Source organism: Aphanomyces astaci (assembly GCF_000520075.1).
Source record: "Aphanomyces astaci strain APO3 unplaced genomic scaffold supercont1.3, whole genome shotgun sequence".
Lineage (NCBI taxonomy): Eukaryota > Oomycota > Saprolegniomycetes > Saprolegniales > Verrucalvaceae > Aphanomyces > Aphanomyces astaci.
In genome coordinates this window covers 1,686,805-1,712,483 of record NW_009798266.1, presented here as the reverse complement: position 1 = coordinate 1,712,483, position 25,679 = coordinate 1,686,805, and the positions used below count along the sequence as shown (strand labels likewise).

Sequence of the window (25,679 nt, the reverse complement as noted above, 5' to 3'; positions counted from 1 at the left end):
GATGCTGTGGGCGTCACGTACTTCAAGTCCAAGACCGACCAGTCGGGGTCGAAGCGGCGTGACCCCAAGCACATCTACGCCAACCCATCGTCTCCAGCCATATGCTCCTTCCTTGCCTTGGGCATCTACTTTGCGTGTAACCCGACGATGGCAACGGGTGCTCTGTTTCCGGGTGCAAGACAGCGCGACCGTTTTGGGAAGGCGCTCAAGGCGTTGGCCCATGCGGTTCTTGGGAGCACAGCAAACGGCACGGTTGGCACCCATTCCATTCGAAAAGGTGCTGCGACGTTCGTGTGCTCCGGCAGCACAAGTGGACCGTCGGTAATCAGCGTCTGTATTCGTTGTGGGTGGTCCTTAGGCAACGTTGTGGAGCGGTATATGCACTACGAGAAGGCCGGAGATCAGTTTGTTGGTCGTGTGGTGGCAGGCCTTCCACTCAACAGCGCTGGCTTCGCTCAACTTCCCCCTCACTTCGACGCCACTGACAGCGCCACCGTCACAAGTGCAGTGCGGTACATGTTTCCGAGACTTTCAAAGAACGTGGCCCTACTCGGCGTTCTCAAGCTTGGGTTGGCATCACTCGTGTTCCACGCCGACTACCTTCGCAGCACACTACCGGCCAGCCACGCTGTCTTGCACACGGCTATATTTCGTGACGACGAATTACGGGTAAAACTACGGTCTCTTTTGCGATCCAGCTCGGCGACGTTGGCACCTACAGGTCTTCCGCCCTATGTTGAGCTATATCGTCAGCTCGAAGCGCAACATGAGACATTGAAGGCACTCTCGACCGAGGTTGTTGCTGGCGTCCGGGGCATCTGGGACGAAAAGGAGCTCTCAGCAGGCACAGTCACTCAAGCGTACATCGACAGGCACTTTTCGACTATCCTGGAGCGGCTTGGCGGCGGTGGAAACAGTGCTGACGTTGTACCGGCACAGCCCCCGCCACGACGCCGCGAACACATGCTGTTTGCCTGGGGTGGCCGCCTGCACAAGCTGCCGGAGGATTTTTGTTTCCCAAGTGTTGACGTGGCAACGGCTTGGGCTTTGTGGTGGCTCGGCAAGGATAATGAGATCCCTTATCGCACGATTGACCCAAGCGACCTCTCAACGAAACTTCAAAAGCGCATCTTGTCTGAATGGCGGTACGTTATGACTATTCTTTGGCAGTTCTACTCCAAGGAAGTACATCCTACTGGGCCAATCGAAAGTACCGAGGAAGCCGTCGTCGAATCATTTGACTGCGCTGTCCATGCTCTCGACGGAGTCGTTGATAAGACCCTGAGCCAACGGCAAAGACGGTTCGGGCAGCTCATGGTCGTCACCGTCGCTCGGATCATGCGCGAGACGAATGGCGCGAAAACGAAAAGGGCATATTCGAAGCGTAAAAGAAGTTAGGCATGGTAGCTTGATAGTCTGATCAATATGAAATATGCAAATGAATGGAATTAGTTTGTACACAAGTGGAAGCAAGCGGAGGCAAGTGGAAGCAAGTTGAGACAATTGGGCGAAAAGAGTAGCATTTTAACCAATCAAAAGCAGTGAGCCACCTGGCCTACGTTTTCCGATGACAATACAGGAACTGTAAAACGGCAATTTAGAGAATGGTTATACAGTCGCAGTTCTATCCGGATTATTTACAGTTTTGATAACCCCGCCGGGCGACTGTACAGGAAACTGCATAATTTTAACGTGAGACTGCAAATCGGCCAGCTTTACAGTTTCGAAAGTAAAATACAGTTTTTACGAATTAGCCAGGAAATTTCTGCTTTTCGTTCGATTAATTTATATTCTTTTGTTTTTTTATTAGCTTCCACGAAAAGCAAGGTGGAGTCAATTTAGCCCTCAAAGTCATCCGTATCCGCATTCAAAAGAGGGGCGACGTCAGGTAGGGGGGATTGGAATTCTCGTTGTCGTCGACTGTCGAAGGCTTTCGAATGGCGGTGACTGTGAAAACTGTAAATAATCCGGATAGAACTGTAAAATACTACTTCGAGGTACGTATATTTGCACAACGTTCCTGAACGTACGATGCCCAAGTAGATTTTATTTTCAAAATAAAAGAAATCACAAATCATCCCCGTATATTGCCACATACCGAGCAGCAGTCGATTGGGTTGTTCACGTTTCGATAACATGACCAAACTTTCTACGAACGTCAAGATCAAGGGAGTGTGACCTGTGCGTGGAAATACTTCTGCATGTGGGTACCAGTATACTGATGATATCACCCCCTTCAAATGACGTCGAATGGATATGGCATGACGGGGAGGAACCTAGAGTACAGTACTGTAGGCCTTTTTCAGAAGCAAAATGAGTTGTCGGGGCAACGAGTTTCAATAACCTGATAGCATCCCTGCACTTTCTTTAACGTACTAGAACGGCTTCAAGGAAATGTGGATGCAAAAAACACCGACGAACCTTTTGTGATGAGGAATTTCACGGCACTGTACAGTACATATATCTCCTCTACACATATAAGAATTCACCAATTGCTGCACTTTCACTGTTGTCGAGACCAGCCCTAATGTTCACCATTGATAGGACACTTCAAAACCAATCGCATAAACAAGAAAACGAACCAATGGATGTGCCACAACCGCTAGCCATACTTTATTCAAGTCAACGTTGAGAAGCACCCGCGAGAATTGGGGAGTCTCTTGGATTTTGCACTAGGTTGTGAGCGTCCCTTAAAAAGTACAATATGTCGACCAATCACAACCCAAACACTATCTACTTTAGTTCAACGTAGTACTGTACATAAATACTAACGTTGGTATAAATAAACTGAAGTCGGAATAATAAAATAAAGGCAATTTGAACGTACCACTGTTTTTGTACGGATTTAAGCGATTTTGCAACGCGTTAAATTCTTGTCCGCTGCATTTCCGCCACAGCATGGATGTCACCTTCCAATCTTCAACCTCAGTCTGATGACGACCAAAGAACACAGCGCGCGACCATCGTGCTGCTCGTTCACCAGCGGCAAACTGTCGTGGGCAGAAGTCCGGCCGTCCAGTCTGTGCCGCGAATCGCTCCATTTGTTGGACACGTTGCCGCGCCTTCAAAAGCCCCTCGTGTCTGCCAAGGTACGGGGCAAGCCACAAGTGTGTCCAGACCGCCCGTCGTTCTTCTTCACCAACTACACCATGCACATCACATGTCCAACGACCAACGTGTTATGGGTCGTTCGGCAACGCTTCTCGCGGGTGTACGCCAATCGCAAAGCGATCCTCGAAGCGTCTTCCGAGAAGTGTTCAACCGAAGGCAAGCAGCTTCTCCGGGGCCTCATGCGTCCACTCCAAGCGTTTCCCAAGCGACGGTTCGGCATTGACTGCGACAGCGTCGTCACCGAACGCTCCGAGGGATTCCGTGGGTACATTTCGGCGCTGTTTCATGTCCGCGAAGCATGCATTGTGTCGCTCGAGACGGCGGATGCGTCGACGGCTATGGTACTTCGACACACCATCCAGTTGATCGAGTCAGCCGTGGAAATGCCAGCGCTCCACAAACAAGAAGAGCTCAAGTGGCGCGACCGACTCTGTCGCATGCTCACCCACGACGTGTGTCCGGACGACGACGACGACGACTTGACGTGCGCCATCTGCCTGGACGACCTGGAAGAGTCGGCGCCCGCGTTCACCAACATCCGGCTCGGCTGCGCTCACGCGTTCCATCACGAGTGCGTGTCCACGTGGCTCACTCGCCATGCCACATGCCCTCTGTGTCGTGTCAAAGTCTAGAGATCGGAGAGCTGTCCGTCTCGACTAAGTTATTCATAGCTATGACAACTGTTATAAAGTTATAATGTTATGCTCCAACAACAGTCTTCTTGAATGTGTCAGGTATATAGCCAGCCACTTTACACCTTATATTGTTCTCGTGCTCATGATCATCGTACTGTACATAGTTACTGTATCTCCCCCACATGGCTACAGTAGTGTAGGTTTTACAAGAAGACACTTGGGCTGTGATATCAATGGTTTGCGCATCTTTACACTGCATTTCTTCTTGAGCATTCAACGGACCTGCCAACTGCACCAAGTCCTGCTTGGCACCTTGTCGCAGTCGTGGTGTTTCTATGGTTGGCGCGATCGCCAGTACAAAACTCACGAAGTATGGACATCACACAGTGGTGGTGCCTTGAGGCACACTAACTACTCCAGTCAATATGCTCGTACCTGTCTTGTCGATGCATACATACTGTAGTTAGGTTAGCCCCGTGAACCGAGGACATCGATGTGGCCCGTTGCGATGGCTATTTCTGCTTTCATCCGTCAAAACCCTACTAGTATGGGGAGGTGGGGAGGTCGCTCCACCGGTTCCACATCTTGTGCAGTAACGTCATCGGCATCACTGGCTTTGACCACTTCTCGGTGGTCGAGTATGCCAACATAGTTTCATTGAGTGTCCAAATGAACCGCAAATAGACGTAACGTCGAACTACTTTCATACTTCCGCCATATCTGACCAGTCCCAACGCGGCTATATATATATATATCTATACAACGGGTCTATAAGTAGCTTCCCTCGGATACGCGGGGAGATGACGATGCGCCTTGGCATTTTGAAATCGTCGCTTGGGACGTGCCATGCCGACTTCGTTCGCGGCTTCGTGCTCGATCATGGATTGCACTCGCTACGCCAAGCAGAGTGGAGTGTGCCTCACACACTTTCGAGTCCTGATCAGCCAGCAGCTGCACCACCGCCAACCTCATCGGCGACACCACTGGTCCACAACGCCATCGACGTCGCCCTCTACCACATCGTCGTCTTCGTCGTCGAGGGGATCGTCGCAAACCTCGCCGGCCGCGTACCATGCCGAGTTAGCCCAAGTCCTCGCAGAATGCTACGGCCACAAGGCCGACGTCGATTTTGACAAAGCCGCCAACCGAATGGCGACGCTGAAGACTCGTCTCATCCTGCGCGAACGATTACTGCGCCAGCGGGTGAACGCCCCAGCCTCCCATGCGCCATTGAAGCAGTTAGGTTTCCTGCAGAATACTAGTAGTTCCTGTTAACAAGCATTTACTGAATGGAATGATTGGAAGCAATGATGCTGTTGTGCAAAGATACAGAGTGCATAGGGCCAACGTACTGAAACCAAAACCCTCGGTAAGATAGCAAGGCAGGACAGAGACCACACCTACTACATCTCATGTCCACGGCGCGCTCGCATCTATGTTGGCCCATTAGCCACTCCCTTTGTACTTGTCGTGCTTCCTCCACGGGCCGCCGCCAATCGCCAAAGCGTCGGGCTGTTCAACCGAGCGACATGAAATCCTCGCTTCTGATTGGCAGGAAATTGTTCGATTGTCCTTGTAGCTACTTTTACACTTGATTGCAGTATACCATATTGCAACCCAATATGTACTATCCGGATGATCTCCCGTTTCCGGACAAAAAGGCGCGAGCGGTCATTGTCGAAAAAGTGAAATGGCAGCCAAGCCGACGACTGTGAAGACGCCGCCCCCTGCCGCGGAGGACTCTGTGCAGAAGCCAGGATGCGACCTCAAGGAGGAGCGCAGCTGCAATGACATCTTCTTCGCCATCCTGTACCTTGGATGCTTTGGCTTGGTCATTGCGCTCTTTGCCATGTACGGTGGTGAAGTGCTCACCTACAACGGCGATGAGTTGAAGCAAAAGCAACACAAGTATCGGTATGCACTGCAAATTTGCGCTGGCATTGCTGGTGCGTCGGTGGTACTTTCCATGGTGTGGACGGGAATCATGTTGGTCATGGGGAAGTTGCTCATTTGGATCGCGGCCATCGTCGCTATCGTGGGTGTGTTTGCTGCGGGCGTCTTGGGTTCGTACTTTATGAAGGATGGTGGCGATAACACGTTCTTTTGGGTACCTGCCACGTTGGGTACGCTTTTGGCGCTCATTCTCACGATCTACGTGTGCTGCATCCGCCGCCGCATTGCATTTGCATCGGTCAACTTGAAGATTGCGTGTCGTGCCGTGTTGACGTACCCGGTGCTGCTCCTGATTGCGTTTGGTATGACGATCGTGATTGCGTTGTGGTGCCTCGTGTGGTCGGCCGCGACATACGCCACGATGAACCACGGCGAGTACATCTTGAGCCAAGTCCCCGGCTTGAACGTGTCGGCCAACTTGAACCCCGACGGATACGGCAACACCGAGCGCTTCAGCATCTTCTTTGGGATGCTGCTCGTGTTTTTCTGGACAGTATTTGTCGTGCGCAACATCGTGCACGTGACTGTGTCAGGCACCGTGGCCTCATGGTGGTACAACTCGGACGAGAACCGCAAGCCTATGACGAGCACGACGGCGCTGTGTCGCGCGATGACGTTGTCGTTCGGGTCCATCTGCTTCGGATCGTTCATCGTGTCTGTGATCGAAACCATCAAGGCAATCATCATGTTTTTCCGCCACCTCGCGTCCAAGAGCCAGAATTCCGTCGCCGTGTGCCTTCTCGGCTGCCTCGAGTGCATCATTGGATGCATTAGCCGCCTCGTCCAGTACTTTAACAAGTACGCGTACTCGTACGTGGGTATCTACGGCTTCAGCTTCCTCCGCTCGGGCAAGGAAACGTGGGAACTCTTTGACAAGATGGGCTGGTCCGCCATCGCGAACGATTCGCTCATCGACAACGTGCTTATGGTCGGTGCCATCATGGTCGGATTCACCGGCGCCGCCGCCGGCAACTGGGCCGTGAGCTACGATAAACACCACAACAACAGTGTGTGGACACAGAACCTGTCGCAGCCGGCGCTCACGCTTGGCACGTCCGGGTTCTTGATCGGGTTTGCCATCTGCTACATCGTCATGAGCGTGATCAACTCGAGTGTTGCGACAGCGTTCGTCTTGTTCGCGGAAGACCCGCAGTCCCTCCAACGGTCACATCCGGACGACCACAACGATTTGCACGCAGCGTGGAAGGAAATCTACCCCGTCGAATATGCCGCCAGCAGCAACCAAGGCGGCGCCCCGCCCGCTGGCAGCAGCAAGCCCACGCAACATGTGTAGAAGCCACAGCATTCGTGCTTGTTTCATATTGGTTTTACAGTGTTAGTTCATACTAGGAATCCTTCCCTGGACTGATCATATCGTTGCTTACTACTACTATGGGTATACTGTACTGGAACTCTCGAGCGTTGCAGTACTTTCTGTAAGAACATCTCCACATGATCTATAGGTATATGTACTGTACTGTACTATAAATACTAGTATTAATAAGTATTCTTAATAATACTATTAAAATAGTATTATTAAGAATACTTATTACTACTATTAAAATAGTAGTAATAAGTGAATTCTGACATCGATGTCACTGTGAATGGAATACTACTATTAGTACACTGTAACAACTGTAAGTTTGTACTACACAGTATTTCTAGTAATAAATATAAGTTTGTACTACTACAGTATTTCAAGTATTAAATAAGTTTGTACTATTAATACAACAGTATTTCAAGTAGTATAGTACTGGTATCCTCTGTGCTAAAGTTCAAAGTTGATCAAATCAACAAATCGGCTTCTGTAATGGACAAAAACACAAGTGTTAACTTGAAAATTTTGGGGTGCGGCTATAGTTTTGTTCCAGACTGTACTCGCATACTCATTCAAGGGACGTATTTCGTCAGGAAATTCACAATGCTCTGCTCGTACACTTCGGGGTAGTCCAAATAGTGGCTAACATGGAGGGACGTGTGAAAGTTGACTTGGTCGAGGGGAGTGCCACCCGCCGCGGCGGCGGCGATAGCCTCTTCGACTTCGGGGGCTGTGATGATGACATCGTTGGACGAATACAGAAATAGCTTTGGAATGGCAGCGTCGGCAATTATCAATTTGGCAAAATTGCGCTGGAGTGGGTCGGGGCCGAATCGTCCGCTCCACCGCAACATGACCGCGGCCCATCCGGCTTTCAACACGGTCCGAGCAATCCACCGCTTCACGGGGGAAGTTGTCGTGGACGTGAAATCGTCCAAGATTTTGTCAAAGGATCCTTCAAACACGTCGAACCCCTTGCCAGAGTTCGGCGACGAGTCGAAGATCATGGCCGGCACGAAGAAGTGCACGCCACGCTGCCTCAAATGACGTTCCACGCAGTACCAGGATAAGCACCCTCCGCCCGAAATCAGGTGCGGAATGATCACCAATTCGGTATCGTCATTGTTGGCAATGGAAGCAGCGGATTCGAGCGCTGCCACCGTCGGCGACTTGGCGTGTATCCAAGCGGGAGGCATGAACAAGTGACCGACGTGGGACTCGACAACCTCCGTGCGATAGCCCAGGCGCTGAAAGAGGTTTGCATACTTGGCTACCCCGCGGGAAGGCGCATGCATCCACCCGCACACGAGCACCAACGGCACCCTTCGAGACATTTTCGTGATGGGCGTTGACGAAACGGCGTTCCTCTATAATGGAATTATTTTGCACACTAACGTTATCAATTTTAAAAGGAGTAACCATGTTGAAGTACAGTACTACGTAGTACCTGGTACTATTAATATTAAGTGTACAAAATATTATTAATTCATTTTAATGAATTAATAATATTTTGCTTCGAGCAATAAGTTACTATTTTAATAGTAACTTATTGCTATTTTAAAAAATAGTAACTTATTGCTTCGAAGCAATAATTACATCCTAGGGGGTTAATATTATACTACTATAGCTACTATTAATACTATTAATAGTAACATTATGTGGAGCCTAGTATTTGTCGTGGTTTTTGGCTTGTATCCGAAACAGAATGTCTGTGCGCATGACATATTTGCGCTGGTTGGCGCTGTCGTCGATATGTTGCAAGGGCGACCCAGAATGGTACAAGCAATGCTCGAAGAGGACGACGCGGCCACGCTGAGGCACCACACCCACCGACTCGGCCATGTTTTCCGGGTTTATGTAGAGCGTTTCGCCGCCGCTAAAGTCCACGCCACCGCCATCGTTCAAGTAGATGAGCACCGTGATGAGGCTTTCGCTGCCTATTACTATTGTCAAACCCCAAGAGATATCAATCATGGAGTACCGGTGGCTTCGTCGGGGACAATGCGATCGTAATGGGCGTCGAACCGATCCGACCCTTCGTAGCGCAGTAAACGAAGGCGAGGCGCCAACCCTAGCGGCATGCCACACCCTTCTCGTTGCGTGTACCTGCAAGATGGTTCATAACGGGAGTGTTGTATGCGAGCAGCCGTACTTGTATATTGACGCAAACGCTTCGCTGTCCATGAGACGCTGCCAGATGACGTCGGCAAATCGCTTGTTCTCCATGACTGACAAACAGTACTCTGTTTTGGACGCGCGCTGCTCGCCCAGCGGATGCAGCCGCGACAGCGCGCCGCTCACGCTCTTCAACGCCGGCGACATGCGATTGATCAGCGCACGACACTCCGCCTCCGTGAGAACAGAGTCCAGCACTTCGAACATAATGTCGTCCTTCACGCATCCATAGCGATGCACGTTCGTGGGCAAAGTTGGCTTCTCCGCCAGTGTTGGCTCCACCATCCTCTTTACGAATGGAATGGCATGTGCGCAGAAGCGACAGCGTCCGGATAATTGTATCCAATGCACTAGTATTATTATTATTAGTAAGCTTACTACTATTCCTAATACTATTAATCGTATTACTATGAACATACTACGAACTACTACGAGTACTAGTAGCCGCTCAATAATGACATTCCCGACTGAAACACTGCTTAACGTTATCCCATGAGGAAATGCATGTGGGCTTGCAGTGCTTCCATGTTGGCGAGGAATCGGTAGAAGCTCTCCACAGACAACTCGATCGTCTCCGTCGTCGAGTCCAGTTCAAAGCGGAGCTGCACGTACGTTGCGCCAAGCTATGGCCAATGTCATACGAGCCAGTACGAAGGTGGTTATGTACCTCTGGCACAAGGTTGGTGGCGGAGGTAATACCGACTTTCCACGTCAGGTTGACAAGTTTGTTCGACGACAGCATCACTTGATGCGTCCGCTGCAGCAATTGGGCACGAGAATGCTCCCACTTGGTTGCGAACAACTTGGCAGGCGCCAAGTCCATACCTGCCGACACGTCAGCACACTTCGAGCAGCCGATCAACCTGCGTGGGTGAGGTGTTCGACGAACTCGCTCGTCGGCTGACTCTGTTGAATCGCGTGATTCAGTAGCTCCAGAACATGTTGGATGGTTTTCTAAGGACCGCATAAGTGACTGGACTTGATCAAGCAAGTATCGTACCTTGAGAGGCTTGAGGTTTATGTTGTGCAACGCGGCAAACTCATGTGCGAGTTTCCCCAGGTCATTGTCCTACACACCAAGTGTCGCTGGACCTGGGAAGAAGAGCGACACGTCAGTACCTTTGGGGATGCGGAGTACTTGAAGATTATCGTCGCGAACTCTTCCTGCATCGACCCGGCCATCGCATTCACGTTGGTCGCCATACCGTGATCGATCTTTGTTTTTTATATGTATGAAACTGTACACGATTGGCTAAAAGAATGCAATTCTAGCGAATCAAACACTGTGACGTTTGGTATCCGGAACGAGTGGGATTTGCAATTCATATCCGGATAACGTGTGTCAAACAACATTAGATATCCGATCACTTTTTTACTTGTCGTCGGCAACATGAACGAGGACGATTCACTTGCCTCGAGCACGGAAGAGCTGCGTGATGCGACCTCTCCAGAAAGCGTCGAGAGCAATCAGCCTCATGAACGGCAAGGAAAAGGCACGCGTCGTGAGGCCAACACTCGACCTGCCCGATCAACCAACAGCAAGTTTGGCCAAGTCCAGCCGCGATATTTGGACATAAACCGCAGCACCACCTACGTCCGGAACCGCACCGAGCAGCTGCAACGTCGACGCGACCTCGAGCGGGCCAACAGTGCTCGTGCCAACGAACGCATGCAGCAATGTCGTGCGTTGACGGAGCTGAAGCACACCCAAGAGCAAATCTATCGGCAATGGCTTCAAGCCAGCAACGCCGACGCGCACCGCCTTCGCAATGCATCCAACTCGACAGCATTTCAAACAAAAGCAATATCGACCAAGGCGAACGCATCGTTTACCGTCACCGCCTAACACGACAAGCATCCTATCGATTACGACCGTTCCTTTGACATATGCGTTACTACAGTACTACGGTAGTTTTTTAGTAGTACCAGGCCTCGGACAAATCCTAGTATGGAATAGTAGGAAGAAGTACGCGGCGTTTTGGTTGGGAGTACTGTAACAATGCAAAACGGCCATTGCTTTGTGGATATGTCCACAAAGCACCAAATGGGCTAAGTGGCCTCTATCTTGCCTATTTGTGTGGCTTCGTGGATTGCCACTGAGCCGTTGGTTGGACGTATATATGTAGCCGAGCTGGGCTATATGAACTAACCCAAGGCAATGCATCGTTAGTTAAAGCCATTTCCGACAATAATACCACAATCGAACGCATGTACAGTACAGTTTGGTGTTCACAGCAACCATTTCTGACATGAGGGCCTACAATCCACGTTAGATGCAATTACATTTTCTATGGGCCGCTGCTATCTTTTATATTTTGGGAAAATAGTACATTCTTATTCATTCCTTGTACCCTACTATTGTACATTCCAGGGGTAGGACGAGGCTGGATTCCCTCGTTCAATATAGGAACAAAAGGGGAAATAATGTTTATGAGTTTCCGACGCCTGAGTACTACTATTACAGCATGCTAAAACTCGGAATCGGTCAGTACGAGGGCATATCGCACTTCGTGCGGGGTAAAGTTGGCGTACAATCGGTTCACGACATCCACCGACCGTCTCCCGCCGTCATCCCTTGGACCAACAAAGAACGGCCGCGGTGCCGTGTGTCGAAGCACATATTCCCTTTCCACGGGGAAGCGGTGTAGCGGTCCACTCGGGTCTTTGGCCGTCCACACCACATCCGTCACGGCGGCGCGGTCCTCTGCGGCCACGACCACGGGCCCCTTGGTCACGACCATGTCGTTGACGAGCGTAGCAGACACTTGTGGCAGCACATGGCGCAGACTCGTGAGCGCCGCCACGGTCGTTTCCACTTGAGCGAGCGCGTCCACGGCCTTGTCACATGCGTCCAACGCCAGCACTTCGAGCACCTGATGCTCCGCCGTGGGCTGGCGGAGCTCGTCCACCGCCGCGTCGTCCAGCGCGGCAATCGCCTTGTTGCACTTGGCTTGAAAGTGGTCGCGAACGCTCACAAACACTGGGAACGCCTCCAGCCACTCGTGGCCCATCGCGACTTGCCAAAACACGGATGCATTTGACAGCGTCGCAACCACCTGATGAGATAGGTACGTACCAGTAGGGTCAGGTACTCTGACATCACGTGCATCTCAAACATATTATGTCCATGATGATTCATACATTTGAAATGACACCAAATCGACAGACAATATCGACCGACCAATCCAAACCCACAACACTCATCAAGGAACCAATCAAAACCCACAACACTCGTCAAGTGGCCAATCAAAACCCACAACACTCATCAACTAACCAATCAAAACCCACAACGCTAATCAAGTGGCCAATCAAAATCGGGCAACCGTCGAATTTTGGTTCGTGTATGGAACTTGAAATAGTGTGAATGTCGTCCCAAATTATTGCACAGACAAATGTCAGTATACAATACACCAAACACCGACGGATGTTTGGTGCATCAGCCCACATGTCCAAACTTGCTCAATATATATATATATATATATATATATATATATATATAGTTCTGGCAACGTACCATGTGATAGAGCAACGTGGCGGGGGCCATGGTTTCCAAATAATGAAACAGCTTTTCCGCTTCCGTGGGGGCATCGAACAGCGGCTTTTGCTTGTCGGCGGGCACGGCGGCGGCCGACGTCCACATGAGTTGCCACGGATTGGCATCCTGGTGGTGGCTCATGCGGGCTGAGAGGTGTCCTTGGGGGAACGTCGTCTGCATGTCCACCACGATCTCCCCGTCACACTCGCTCCAGTCCCGCGGCGAGTACCATCGAATAAAGTCTGCCAAACAACTCAACGGGTTGGCCGCCTATCGAGGTCCCTGTAGTACCATATATATGTCAATGATTGGCTACAGCTACTCTACCTTGAACGCTTGCATGTCGGACAACATGGACGTGCTTTGAATCTGTTGGCGGAGGAGCGTCGATTCCGCCGATACGCCCAATCTACTCGCCATATAGTACATGGGTAAGCAAACTAACGAGTAAGATCAAGAGACTAAACACACTTGGCTAAAATATCCTGCTGTTCCTTGGCAATGTCCTCCGTGAGCGGCACCGCGTCCTGTGTCACAGGCACATGCAGATCCTTGGTCGGATGGTGGAGCAGGCGGTGGCCTTCCACGGACCGAAGCACCCCCACGCACGGCAGCTCCTCCAGAGAGTCGAAGAACTCGTCGTCGTCGTCCGTCGCGTGGCTCTGTCGGCGACTCAACGGCAGGCGGACCCGGCTAATCAACAAGATAGATGAAATATATCCATGCATGTCAAATAATATATATATATATATATTCGTTGTTCAAGCATGCCACCCAACGGGGACACTACGATTTGGGATTGTATACGACGATGCTATATCGATTGCCACCCATATATATATATATATGCATGAACTTGAACAATAAAAGAAAGTGTTTCAACCATGTCACCAAACCATGCAAACCATGCTACGTTAGATCCTTCCATAACAACATATATAATATATACATGTATAAATTAATTATAAATAATCGAATGAGTTTCAAACCTGCCACAACACAACCAACTGATACGCCATATCAATGTATATATCTATATATATATCATAATATAAATATATTCAATCTATATATATAGTATGTAATAGAAGGGGGACAATTTTCCCACGTACCGGACGATGCACAGGTTAAGCAATTGCAGCTTTTGATGCAGCAAATTGAAGTGAAAGTCTGGAGTTGGCATGGAAATCCCGTCCAACGGGTCCACTTCCACCGGATTCAGCATCCCATCGCGTCCAAGACCCTACAAAAAATGTCATAAAAAAAAAGATAGAAAAAAACTATTTTTCTTGCGTCGGACATTCATACCATGTGTGGCAGCAGTTGCTGCGTCCTCCACTGATCCCGCAACACGCGCACAAACTCGACCCACAGCACACACTGCGCCTGCAAGTCCTCTATGATTGGTCAATATTCCACCAATCAAACTGGGTTTTCACGTACCCAACCTCGACATTTGCAGTGCCAGGCGCGACACTAACTGCCCCACGACTACGGCGTGCTGCAGACAGGTGGGGGCATGGCACCACGGGCCCCCGTCCGTCGTCGTGGGTTCCAACACCGCCGCCAACATGGCAGGGATCTCCGCATCGGCCGGACTCACCCACGACCCGATCGCATGGCCGATCACAGCGGCTGCGCGCGCAGCTGGGACCCGCGACTGGTATCTCGATGGAGACTTTTTCTGCGAAAACACAAACATATCATACTCGAGGTTGAGAATAACAACGACTTTGGCGCTTTGGTATGAATTCGATGCGTGAAATGTCTCGTGATGGTTATTTTTTAATTTTCTAATGTGTTTGATAATAATATACATATATTAACAGTGATGTTTTCGATTTGTTGAGTTTTGAGCGGTTGTTTCGATTCTAATATATATATATATAAACATATATAATCGACATAGACTTGCAAAATTAATATATATATAATTATATATTCGACATAGACTTGTAATAATATATATATATAAATAAACATAGAATGGTTGAAAGAGAAGGACTACCGGAGACGACACGTGCGCCGTGGTGGCGAGTTCAGACACGAGCACGTCGCGAGTGACAGATCGGGCGTGGTGCAAATTGGACACCAACTGCTGCAGACTCTGGGCCATGGGCGGCAGCGGTGGATTGCCGCCGCTGTGGGCGGACGAGTGAAGCAAAGACGTGAGGAGAAACGTCGGCGCTTCCATCGGGTTGAGCGTCGAGTGGACTGCATTGTCGACAAACGTGCCTGGAAACAACAAGTCGTACGTTCAACAGGGCAACAAAGGTGTGCAATATTTCATTATATATATATATATATATTGTGGATTCGGTACAGATTTCCAGACCCCGTCGAATCGAATCATCGCTATTGGCTAATCCAATTTTCAATGGATTTGATTGGCTCTTACAGAAAGAAGGACAAGTATATTCAACCAATCAGAACTTTCCAGCGTGATTGTTCAATATTGATTGAATATAGCGAAAATCACAATAGTATTATTCCATCATACAAACAACGAGTATAGCGTCGACCAAGTCAAAAGTGAATATAATGGCACACTAGATATATCGCAATACAATATGGATGATACATGACACACTCATGAACCTTCTTGAAGGGATGTCCATCCTGCTTGCAACGCCAACGACACGAGCGGCGACTTGACCGGTCCCCACGTCATGTACTTCCACAGGTCGTGGTGCTGATGGTTTCCATCTGCGGCGTGTCTCCATTCCAACTGCAGCGTGCTGTTAAACATGGCGAGAATGGAGATGTCCACTGTACCAAGGACGAATCTGGTGGCGGCGGCGGCGGATGCCAGTCGTAATGGTACACCACCGAGGCCGAGAATAATGCATGAAAGGTGTTGCTGTTGGATGAAGGGATCTGCTCCAGCTTGAACCGAAAGAGATCGAGGAGGCCGCTGATGCAATGCTGGGCCGCGGGCACCTACGAGGACGAGGAAGGAGTCCGTCCATGCGTTCGAGAGATGGCGGCGCCTTACCTCGGGGACTTTGTTCGTGTCGAATTGCATCGAGATGCTGCTGTGAAGCCCCGGCGCCGCGACACCCATGAAGCGCTGGTTGTCCAGGTCGCCCACCACCACAAACGCCGGCAACGTGCAGTTGCAGTTACCCAGCGCCACCATGAGACTGCTCAGGAGGACGTGGACTTCGTCGTCGCGAACCCCTGCCGTCGTGTCCAGTGTGATCGTGTCTTCCGTGTCGTTGTACGCCAAGAGATGGTACCGATACAAGAGCAGATATGTGTCGCAGCCAAAGTACCGATGCAATGACTCGGGGGGCGACGTCAAGTCCAGCCGCGGATCGGCGATGCTAGCTAGTGTCGGCGTGTAATGCAAAGTAGATGTCGACGATGAAGCAGCAGCAGCATTGCGGATGGTGATGGCAGCAGGTGGAGGAGCAGCATGCAGGACGTCTTCTTGGTGCAGCCGGAGGAGGTAGTGCGAGTTTTGCAACCCAAACACTTTGAATTTGTCGGACGTGACACCTTCTGGCATCGCGCCATGATCGTTGAGACCCCACTGAAGTAACGCGTCTTCCACGGCCGCGATGAAGCGCTCCCAGTCTGTCTCATTCGTGTAGTCCACGAATCGACTGCTTGGATCTTCTTCGACATCCGCCATCGTCATGCGAGAAAATGAAAAGTTCTTCATAATAAATGGTATTCATTTACTACCGCCCTGTGTAAACGAGCATCATCTATTAATTATTTAAATAATAGATGACGCTAATGAAACATTCGTTTAAACGATTCATCTATTATCCATTCATCTAATCTTTTATGACGGCCAATCAAAATGTAGTTTCCATTATTTGTCAAAGATCTCTTCGAGCAGGACGTGGAGGTTGATGTTGCCGAGATGGCCCTACACATGACATGATGCATCATGCTAGAGTCACGGCGCCCATCATGCTGCGATGGAACAACATGACATGAATGAAGCCAACGACGTACCGACTTGTACGTCTTGACTGCATGCAGAAACAGCACGATCGCTTGAAACACATTGGTCTTGCCAGGCAGAATCTCCCACACGGCTCCGTTTGCAATCACTTTAAAGTTGGGCGGGGAGACCTGGCTGCAGAAGATGAGGAACATGCCGCGAATGCTCGCCGACTTGGTAGGTGGCGACGGCGCGTAGTGTGCGCGACGGAACGGCCGATCTGTGTCGCTTGTGGCGGGGAGCACGTCGTCCAGCATGGCGCAGAAGAGGTTCATGATGAGCTCGGCATCGGACGGAAGCATCGCGTCCTTGGTCCACGGCTTCCCCTTCCATTTGCCCCCGCTGTCCCACCGGTACGGGCCCAGGAACCCGTCTTCGCCCAGCGTTTGCAGCCGGTGGATCGCGTAAGCCGTGCTGTACTCTTCTTTCACGTCAAAGTACTTGATCAACTATGTACACCCAAAACGTCATGTATATGTTTCAATCGAAATAATATGTGTTGTGTCTTCGAAGAGTTATTGGCAAGTGAATAAACCAATCGACAAGGAATTGGTGTAGGACACTAATTAGTGTGATGTACACTATATAACATGAAGTACAAACCCTCGAATATCGGTGGGGTATTGTGAATATTCGCTATAAACTTGCAAAATTCGCGTGGTTTTGTCGAATCACTATTGAATCAACGCTGAAGTTCTGATAGGACACAAATTAGTGTGATGTACACTATATAACATGAAGTACAAACACTCTCGCGTGGTTTTGTCGAATCACTATTGAATCACACCGGAGTTCTGATTGGTTGAATATACGTGTCCTTCTTTCTCTAAGAGCCAATCAAATCCACTCAAAAATGGATTAGTAGCCAATAGCGTCGATTCGATTCGACGGGGTCTGGAAATCCGTATACAATAGTTTATTCTAACAGTAAACTCGAGCGACATGGAGAAAAACCAAAGGTACCGACGAATCGCCAGAAGCACTTAGCCAATCAGGTTCCAGGAAATCATCAGGTCAACCGATCATCAGCTAATTAGTGTGTGACTTGCAATTAGTGTGATATGTATCTCTACGGTTATGCATCCAAAATATTTCAGTTACAAACAATTTGATCGATGATAGATATAGCCCAAAAGTCGATATTAATATAAATATGTCGGTGGAACCAACGATTCTAGTGTGATGAATGATGTGTACCGATTCATATTCGCGCAACAGATGGACGTTTGGCCGCGCGCGGGACGCAAACACTGGCTCGGACCGGGCCATATCGATCACATGCTTCATCGATACGTTCGGAATCGACCGCGGCGCGGGTTCCCCGGGTACGTGGATGGACACAACCGGATGGACGGCGGCGACGTCCACGAGCATGTCCCGTCGGAGACCCAGCTTGGACAGTTCATCCATGTTTTGCGCAAAGTTGCCGAGGACGTCCTGCAGATGCTGCGCCAGCACATGCCGCAGCGTATCGCAGAGGTTGCCCATGTGCCGTGGCTTGAGGCGGCAATCCGCCAACACCTACATCATCATCATATATATATATATATATATAGGGTTCAAATATCATTCCAAACGAGACCGTGACATATATACTATGGACATCAGTGTATGCGGCAACAACTTTTAGAATCAAAGGGGGGTATTATAATAACTAAATTTATTGCAACTCGGAATATCATCCACATTGCAATGATGTATGAACTAAATTAGTGTGATGCAACTCAGAATATCAACATGCAAGGGGTGTATGATCTCAATTAGTGTGACTGAATCAACCGAGTTTGTGTGGTGTACATACTAAATTAGTGTGCTTTCCATCCTTTTTCGAAACAAAATGCAGTTCGAATATTGTCGATTTGATACAAATTTGGGTGAGGGGGTGCAATCGATCTGATTGGTTGTTGAATTTCATTGAGAGGGTTTTGATTCGCTAATAATGTTGAGCTCTTCTGGGGTAGCCAATCAAATCGATTTAAATTCCACAACACGATAAAAAATAAATCAAATTTTTATATATAATATTACGAAATTTCACTCGAAAGCACAATATACGGTTGAACAGTTTGAAATGTCCATTGAGGAAATAAACATATATCATCAAAACATACCTCGTGCGCCTTGTCCACATGCGGAGCGCTCGAGAGGGCCGACTCGAGCTCCTTTCGCGCCGGAGGTTTCGCCGACGGCTTCATGACAGCATATGTATGGGCGTAGAGTCCGTTGGGGTTGATGGCTGACGACATTTCCATGCCAAACCCAAAGTTCAGCGTGGCCGGCTCACTCATGTCGGCCTCGTCCGTCGTTGGTCGGTACGGAAGCAGCTCCGCCTCCGTGGAGATGATGGACGGTGCTTTGCGCACGACGCTCTGCGAAGAAGATTCAAGGGGTATCACCTCTCCGACAACTTCCGGCACCACAACTACCGCATACAACGCGTTGGTGTGTGTAGCCGGGAGAATGTGGATGCAAAGTTCGACGTACATTTTCGCTGACGTAAGCCCGTGTCTGCATGTGGTGCTGTCTCAGCTTGCTTTGCGGTCGTAGTTGGGACCTAGGGCATGGATCGTTGAATACATTTCGCGGCACGGGACATTCCTCCGGTCGTGAACGTACGTGGAAATCGGTCCACTGATTGACCACGGCGACGTACGCTGCCTTGACAGCAATAAGGCCACTGATCAATGCCACCGCGTAACCTATATGCGTCCCTTGAAATGAATATGACTCCAGGGCGAAGACGTTGCATGCAGCATACCGGGCAGCACGACAAAGATGGATGCAACAATGGCCGACGAAAACCAGGCAGATACATACGGCAGCAGCACGAGAAGACTTGTCATGAGAAGAAATGCCATCGCCCCTCGAGAAGACGAGTATTGGCTCCGAAGACGAGCGGCATGCGCTTCGTTCTGTCGCTTCGTCAGGACGTTCAGCCGCGACGGATTCATTGCCGCCGCGAAATATTACTGGTGCCATGTTTGAATCATTATCCGGAATATCCGGATAAGCCAGACCGCATTCCTTTGATTTGGTTTTCTTTTTGAAATTGTATCCGGAACATCCGGATACGCGAACATTTCTTTCCTTTTTCGTTTTTGAAATTGTTTTTCATACTTTTTACGGATACCTTTCACACTCTCGATATACCATACGGATCGCGTTGAAACCTGGGCGAGGGGGTCGGACGTCCTTATAACCTAACAGCGTCATAGCAACGCGGGCATCTGCGTCACAAATGCCGTGGACTTTGTGATCGCATCGTCCTTCTGACACACGCCCGGCGGCAGGCCCAGTCTCGACGTCGGGTTGGCCGACAGCCGCTTGTCCGCTTCGTTCTACCATCGTCGTCAGCGTCATCATCCCATCGACCACAAAATATAGATGCAACGGCACCTGGTTCTTCTTTTTGAGCTTGGACGTCAGCTCTTCGTCCGAAATGCCCCGTTCCGCCGCGTTCTTGCGCTTCTCCGCGAGCTGTACGTCGTCAAAAATCATGAGCTTCCACTTTCTTGTGTCCAATATATAATAAAATATATACAAAGTATATATGTATAATAGATATAAATACGAATATTATATACATGGAGGCGTATTAATAATATAAATATAATAGTCTACTTCAAGCATATATATATTGTATATACATGTACGTGTAATCATAATAATATATATATATATAGTACCTCTTGTTTTCGCATGATTTCGGCAAAATGGCGGTTGCTGCTCATCTTGAGGATATCGCGCGACGGCACCAACACATCCATGACCCCATCCGTGGCCTCTTCCTCGTCTTCGAGCAGCCCGCCGCCGCCAGCCGCGGACGACACGTCGGATCGGGCGCTGTCGGGGGGTCCGGACGAAGGTGCCGACGCCCCTGGCCGCGCCTGAACGCGGATGTTGTTTCGATGCACAACGGGGTCGTTGTTGCCGGTGGGGGTCCACACCGCGTGCTTGACGTCGTCCCCTACGTCCCCCCCGCCCCGGGCATGGTCGTCGAAGCCGTCGTCGGCGTCCCCGCCATACCCGTTGAACCCCCCGACGGATCCGTTTTGCTGGCCCACGAGTTCGAGCACCTTGGCAAACTTGATTTCCGCCACCGCCAACAAGTCGTTGGCCGAGTCTTTCCCTGTCAGCGCCGCCAATGCTTCGTCGTTGATCTCGAGCAAGTCCTACCCCCCCCGCAGATTAGTCTCGTTCTGTGGAATTAGCCAACCAGAATGCAGGAACCCATCACCAACATCGAATTTGTGTGGGAAAAATACTTTTTACAGTCAAAATTCAGCATAAAAGTCCAAATCTTCGGGTCAAAAGGCAACGAAAATACGACGCCTGTATAGTTGATGTGATAACGATGGATGATTTGTTGTCATGAGATAGAGTTGGGGACGTACGTCGAAAGGAACCAGGCGCTGCACGAGACTGCTAGCACCTTGTCGCACCGCCGCCAGCACACCATCGAGGCAGTCGTACGCGGCTTTGTTGCCTTTGAGTTGGCCCTTGGCAACCAGAATTTCGCTCTCCAACGCAGTGTACACGTCGCTACGCACACAACAACATGCAACTCAAACACTGTAGCGTCGAGGATCTAGATATAAAGTACCGATTCAGTTCGATGCCGCCAATGCCGGATGCCTTGAGGTCATTTAGCGACTTGATCGCGCCTTCCTTGGACGCTTTCGCGGCCGCGAGCCGGGCTTCAGCGCGCGCTTTTTCCTTTTCCAGCGACGCGTTGCTGCTGTTTTGTGCTGCGAACTTGTCCACGACGTCCTGCAGACTGCTCGCGCCGGTCACTTGCTTCATCTGCATAAACACTTGGTCGTGGTCGGCCGCCCGCTGGGAGATCTCCATGTTGGCCGCGCTCAAGTCGCTGCCCGCCTTGCGCTTGAAGTCGATCTCGCGCAGCAGTTTTCGCTCTTCGTCAAAAGACAAGTCGCCCCGAAGCTACACCATTATCGTCGTCACAACCCATTTGTCTGTCGTTTGTGAACCACAGTAGATCCTCCATAGTTACTTCAGCAGCGAGCTCGGATCGTTGCTTGATACGCTTGAGCCGCCACTGCTCCATGCGCTCTGCGTTTTTGGCTTTGATCGAGTTTTCAGACAGCTCCCGCCCCCTGATTTTGCGCTCGACGACAATTTGTTGCTGCAAGCTAACGACCACGAATGTAAAAGGAAAGCCCCACCACGCACACACATGATGTTATATATATATAGTCATGACAGTTGATCGATGATTGTGATAATGAAAGTCTCGTTTAAACAGCCAACGTACTCTTGGAGCATTTGAATCGTACGGCTTTTGCCGGCTTCCAACTGCCGACACAGCACGCGGACGTCTTCCGCCTCGCGGACACTGGCTTCTACGGCCACCGACATGGCACTAATATGCGAGTCAAATTTGACCTGGTTCGATTGCAACCGCCGAATCATGTGTTCGAGCTGCCGCCGCGTGTGCATCTACATATCCACAGCAGCATTAGCCACCCACCACCACCGTCCGTTAGGGGGTTGATTGGTTGCCTTTTCTTCCATGGACAACATGCACTCGTCAATGTCGGCGTTCAGCCGTTGGATCTCCTTGGCCCCGGTCGACTCTTGGTTGTGTATTTTCTCGAGGGTTTCCGTTTCGAGTTGCATCGTCTTAAACTCGTCGAGCAAGTGGTGCAGTTCCTTCTCCTTTGCGACCGCCACTCGCCGCCGTTCGTTGTACTTGCGCGCGTTGATGTTGACGCCGTCCTCCAAAATCGCCACGTCCTTGTTGCCCGCGGCAGCCGCATCCGACTCTGGCACTTCCGACACGGATGGCGGCGGGTCGCGCTGCAGCAACATGATGGGCATGTTGACCCGACGCACGGCTTCCGCCAAGTCCTACCCGCGTTTTCATTCCACACGAATGACACGCCCTTCATCGCTTGGAAACGTCCAGTTTACCTTCTTTTGGAAGATGCGCTTGGACTTTTGTGTCATGTCAAACGCCGATAAGTCCAACGGCAACAGCCTACGACACACCACAAGGACAAGTGTCACTTTGCAGCCACGACCACGGTACCTACCGTCTTGAGGTGCCATGAACTTTCTTTTTATGTCGGTCGTTGGTGGATTTAGATGGCGTGGACAACCTCTATAACAATCGCATCGTCAAACTCCACCAACTGGTCATGTAGTGCAAGCACAGTCGAAACAAGATGCTACATGTTGCAAAGGTACCATGGGTGGCGAGGTGTCCTTGCTATCGCCAGGAGTCCCCGCCACGTCGGCGAGATTCGTAAACCCCACGGACGATGCCGCCATGGCCTTGGCTTCCACTGTTACCTGAAGAAACTGAAACTCCTGCGTGAAACCGTCGGTTTGGGTCTTGGACGGTTTCACACACCCCACTTGCCGTCGAGGAGTGGATGGTAATGTACTGTAGACTTGAGTATGGCTTAGTTGGAAACCTCATTTTATCGTTGTTAACATTGTAGTCATACCACTGGCACAAGCTGACTAAGCTTGACCGCATTATTACAGGGCTATGAGAGCGTATTCGCCGGCATGTCGTCACTTTCGAACGCGCTCGACACGCTCAAAACCATCCGTCGCGGTAACCAGAGAACTCCAAACGCAGTGTCGTTGATTCTTCACGTACTTGTCAACCCAGGGCCGCATGTCCCAGTTCACCGAGCACTCGGTGGCTCGATGAATGCAAGGTCCACAATAACTCGTGAGCGTCGGTTGCGGTCGTTCATCTGTCACGGTGCAGATGTCATGGATGGCTGGAAAGTTAGTTTGGCCCGGATTGGGTAGCCATCGTGGAAGGAAGGACTCTGCAATCGCAGCGTGACGTATGTGGACAACCGCGGCGGGTAGATTTGGGATAGACGTAGCACGAATTCGCGGATAAGGTCGATGCCCACACGAATCGTCATACGGAGAACAGTTCAACATAAATAAGCTGTTTTGCATGTTCAACCCAATTGTTTTGTGGGGGGGAGGACTGCAGCTCCTGTGCATGCAAAAACGCGATGACTTTCGATGGCGACCAATTGATGCTTCGAGTGAGCAGCTCTGAACATCCCGGAGGACATGGTCGAAGCCAACTGCAGAAGCGCCGTAGAAGCTTTAGTTGGATGGTGGAATAAATGAAAATGCTGTGAACACAACACGTGGCGTTATTCCTGGTATACCAAGCCGTTAAAACAACTCTTGAATGCAAAGAAAATAGTGTTTCACGCAGAGTGGTGGTTATGCCCTCATCGACTGTGATGGCTCAGAATGTTCTGGGGCATTTCGGCAAATGGGGCTCGTGACGACATGCTCATGAATCGTGCTCCTTTCGACGCTAAATGTGGAGCAACCTGTAGGATAAAGGACTAAATAGTGTGATAAAGGACTATTTAGTGTGACTTGGAGCCCCTGCATACTACTGACCAAGTGCAGTACCCAAATGAAATGCTATAGATGAAACATTAGAGCGTCCGAAAAGCAACTGGACGTCCGCCGCAGCTACTACAGTAGAGTGCTGTCGAACAATTGGCAGTACCATAATGACTACCAGTTTACAGTAAGTTCACATTACCAACACAAGTGCCTCGCCTGCAGGTAGATCGTGGTGACTAGTATTTTTAGCGTTCTCCATACCGTTGGATAGCTCAAATATATAGCCCTGGGTATGCTCGAAAAAACGAATGACTGTACGTAAAATAGGATCCAGATGACCAATCAAGGCACCCCTCGATGGCAACGATTCGTTGTCTATGACCAAGTAGTACCGGTAGATGGCGGTAGAAAATCATTGTACATATTAAAGGAATGCCGAGATTGTTAGTGTTGGCGATGGCGTGTACAGTACCTACCTGGTAGTATAACGTTGATTTGGATGGAGGTACCGTATACCAGTATATTATTAGTAGTATACTATGGCATGGTGGAAGTGTTGGGTGATATTTCTACCCCCACGTTTTCGATGTGTGATTGTTTGCATGCTTCAATCGTATAACGTTAATGGACCGAGAACTTCTTCGCTTTTAGGTGAAGTGACTGCGTCGCACCCGATTGCACATGCAGGCAATCTCCACAACGCCGGTTATCAAGACATCGGCATCTAAATTTACTATTGTTATGGATAAAATCTCCCCCACACAATTCCTACTTGACATAACTTTAGACATAAACGACAAGCCTATGTAACTGACGCTGCGGTTACATAGGTACTTTTGTAACGATCAAAACTCTGTGCATATATATTTCGACCAAAAAAATGTTACATCCAAACCAACACTGTGCGCATCTTTTTGTAGTTTTGGTTGTGAATGCAACATTATTGTTACATATTCAAAATACACCATAGCAGGACAATTTGACTGGAACCATGAAACGTATCGTGCAATCCGAGCACTGTCGAAACCATGAACCGAAGGACCATGCCCCTGCTTCTTCACGACACGACGATGAGTTACGTCTTGGTCAAATATGGCCCACCGGCTCTCAAGTTTTTAGTGTCGGCGATGTGTGTTGTGCTTGTGCTTGTGGACGTGACGACCAACAACTGGGAGCTGAATCACACGATTGGCAACGCCAACTCGATGCTGAACGCCGTCTTGAACATCGCGTCGCCCGCCGAACTCACGGAAACCTTCACCTTCGCCCGGGGCTATTCCTTGGACACGACGTCCAACGTCGGGCTGTATATGCTCAACTTTACGCTCAACAAGATCCACGCCCACGACAACAGCATGTACGTGCTCACGGCCGAGTCATTCTTGATCGACAGCCCCGTCGACGACATTTGCCACCTATTGAAGCAATCGTACCCGCTACCGAACTACACTGACGTGGGCTCGACCATCAAGCTCGGTGTGATCAAAGACGGTGTGCAGTATGTGCGGGGCTACGTGGTGTCCAACGTGATCTTCGGCCTCGGCGCCCCCCCGCCACCAGAAAGCAAGCACGAGGACCTCGTCTCGTTGGGCTACACCCCCTCGCGCACGGACACGGACATGCGGCTCACGA

General features: G+C 50.0%; 11 protein-coding genes across 11 annotated transcripts; 5 read left to right on the top strand and 6 right to left on the bottom strand.

Moving 5' to 3' along the window:
• Positions 1-147: 147 nt before the first annotated feature.
• On the top strand, positions 148-1,398 carry H257_02166 (hypothetical protein; the record flags this gene model as incomplete). Its single annotated transcript, XM_009825688.1, has 3 exons — positions 148-277; positions 359-1,145; positions 1,212-1,398. 3 exons carry the CDS (start codon positions 148-150, stop codon positions 1,396-1,398), a joined length of 1,104 nt encoding a protein of 367 aa, XP_009823990.1.
• Positions 1,399-2,896: 1,498 nt separating this feature from the next.
• H257_02165 (hypothetical protein) lies at positions 2,897-3,828 on the top strand. Its single transcript, XM_009825687.1, has one exon. The coding sequence runs from the start codon at positions 2,934-2,936 to the stop codon at positions 3,741-3,743; it is 810 nt and encodes a 269-aa protein (XP_009823989.1). The 5' UTR covers positions 2,897-2,933; the 3' UTR covers positions 3,744-3,828.
• A 609-nt stretch (positions 3,829-4,437) lies between these two features.
• On the bottom strand, positions 4,438-5,115 carry H257_02164 (hypothetical protein). Its single transcript, XM_009825686.1, has 2 exons — positions 5,099-5,115; positions 4,438-5,004 (listed from the first exon to the last, which is right to left on the bottom strand). The coding sequence occupies exon 2, from the start codon at positions 4,818-4,820 to the stop codon at positions 4,515-4,517; it is 306 nt and encodes a 101-aa protein (XP_009823988.1). The 5' UTR covers positions 4,821-5,004; positions 5,099-5,115; the 3' UTR covers positions 4,438-4,514.
• A 314-nt stretch (positions 5,116-5,429) lies between these two features.
• Positions 5,430-7,161, top strand: H257_02163 (hypothetical protein). The gene has a single exon (XM_009825685.1). The coding sequence runs from the start codon at positions 5,437-5,439 to the stop codon at positions 6,991-6,993; it is 1,557 nt and encodes a 518-aa protein (XP_009823987.1). The 5' UTR covers positions 5,430-5,436; the 3' UTR covers positions 6,994-7,161.
• Positions 7,162-7,503: 342 nt separating this feature from the next.
• Positions 7,504-8,379, top strand: H257_02162 (hypothetical protein). Its single transcript, XM_009825684.1, has one exon. The coding sequence runs from the start codon at positions 7,753-7,755 to the stop codon at positions 8,062-8,064; it is 312 nt and encodes a 103-aa protein (XP_009823986.1). The 5' UTR covers positions 7,504-7,752; the 3' UTR covers positions 8,065-8,379.
• A 235-nt stretch (positions 8,380-8,614) lies between these two features.
• H257_02161 (hypothetical protein) lies at positions 8,615-9,539 on the bottom strand. The gene is made up of 3 exons (XM_009825683.1): positions 9,170-9,539; positions 8,999-9,123; positions 8,615-8,954 (listed from the first exon to the last, which is right to left on the bottom strand). Exons 1-3 carry the CDS (start codon positions 9,475-9,477, stop codon positions 8,683-8,685), a joined length of 705 nt encoding a protein of 234 aa, XP_009823985.1. The 5' UTR covers positions 9,478-9,539; the 3' UTR covers positions 8,615-8,682.
• A 28-nt stretch (positions 9,540-9,567) lies between these two features.
• H257_02160 (hypothetical protein) lies at positions 9,568-10,418 on the bottom strand. The gene is made up of 5 exons (XM_009825682.1): positions 10,312-10,418; positions 10,193-10,261; positions 10,056-10,146; positions 9,860-10,017; positions 9,568-9,815 (listed from the first exon to the last, which is right to left on the bottom strand). The coding sequence occupies exons 1-5, from the start codon at positions 10,393-10,395 to the stop codon at positions 9,678-9,680; spliced, it is 540 nt and encodes a 179-aa protein (XP_009823984.1). The 5' UTR covers positions 10,396-10,418; the 3' UTR covers positions 9,568-9,677.
• A 157-nt stretch (positions 10,419-10,575) lies between these two features.
• On the top strand, positions 10,576-11,205 carry H257_02159 (hypothetical protein). Its single transcript, XM_009825681.1, has one exon. The coding sequence runs from the start codon at positions 10,583-10,585 to the stop codon at positions 11,036-11,038; it is 456 nt and encodes a 151-aa protein (XP_009823983.1). The 5' UTR covers positions 10,576-10,582; the 3' UTR covers positions 11,039-11,205.
• A 339-nt stretch (positions 11,206-11,544) lies between these two features.
• On the bottom strand, positions 11,545-16,375 carry H257_02158 (hypothetical protein). Its single transcript, XM_009825680.1, has 11 exons — positions 15,723-16,375; positions 15,503-15,667; positions 15,326-15,455; positions 14,736-14,962; positions 14,171-14,411; positions 14,036-14,124; positions 13,840-13,970; positions 13,199-13,420; positions 13,055-13,136; positions 12,707-12,997; positions 11,545-12,248 (listed from the first exon to the last, which is right to left on the bottom strand). Exons 1-11 carry the CDS (start codon positions 16,368-16,370, stop codon positions 11,661-11,663), a joined length of 2,814 nt encoding a protein of 937 aa, XP_009823982.1. The 5' UTR covers positions 16,371-16,375; the 3' UTR covers positions 11,545-11,660.
• Positions 16,376-16,550: 175 nt separating this feature from the next.
• Positions 16,551-19,636, bottom strand: H257_02157 (hypothetical protein; the record flags this gene model as incomplete). The annotated part of the gene is made up of 7 exons (XM_009825679.1): positions 16,551-16,607; positions 16,697-17,134; positions 17,883-18,206; positions 18,797-19,107; positions 19,170-19,239; positions 19,302-19,384; positions 19,444-19,636. 7 exons carry the CDS (start codon positions 19,634-19,636, stop codon positions 16,551-16,553), a joined length of 1,476 nt encoding a protein of 491 aa, XP_009823981.1.
• Positions 19,637-19,894: 258 nt separating this feature from the next.
• H257_02156 (hypothetical protein) lies at positions 19,895-22,979 on the bottom strand (the record flags this gene model as incomplete). The annotated part of the gene is made up of 11 exons (XM_009825678.1): positions 19,895-20,023; positions 20,082-20,162; positions 20,372-20,857; positions 21,080-21,227; positions 21,289-21,629; positions 21,700-21,838; positions 21,961-22,145; positions 22,209-22,556; positions 22,620-22,686; positions 22,742-22,809; positions 22,896-22,979. The coding sequence occupies 11 exons, from the start codon at positions 22,977-22,979 to the stop codon at positions 19,895-19,897; spliced, it is 2,076 nt and encodes a 691-aa protein (XP_009823980.1).
• Between the last annotated feature and the right edge of the window lie 2,700 nt (positions 22,980-25,679).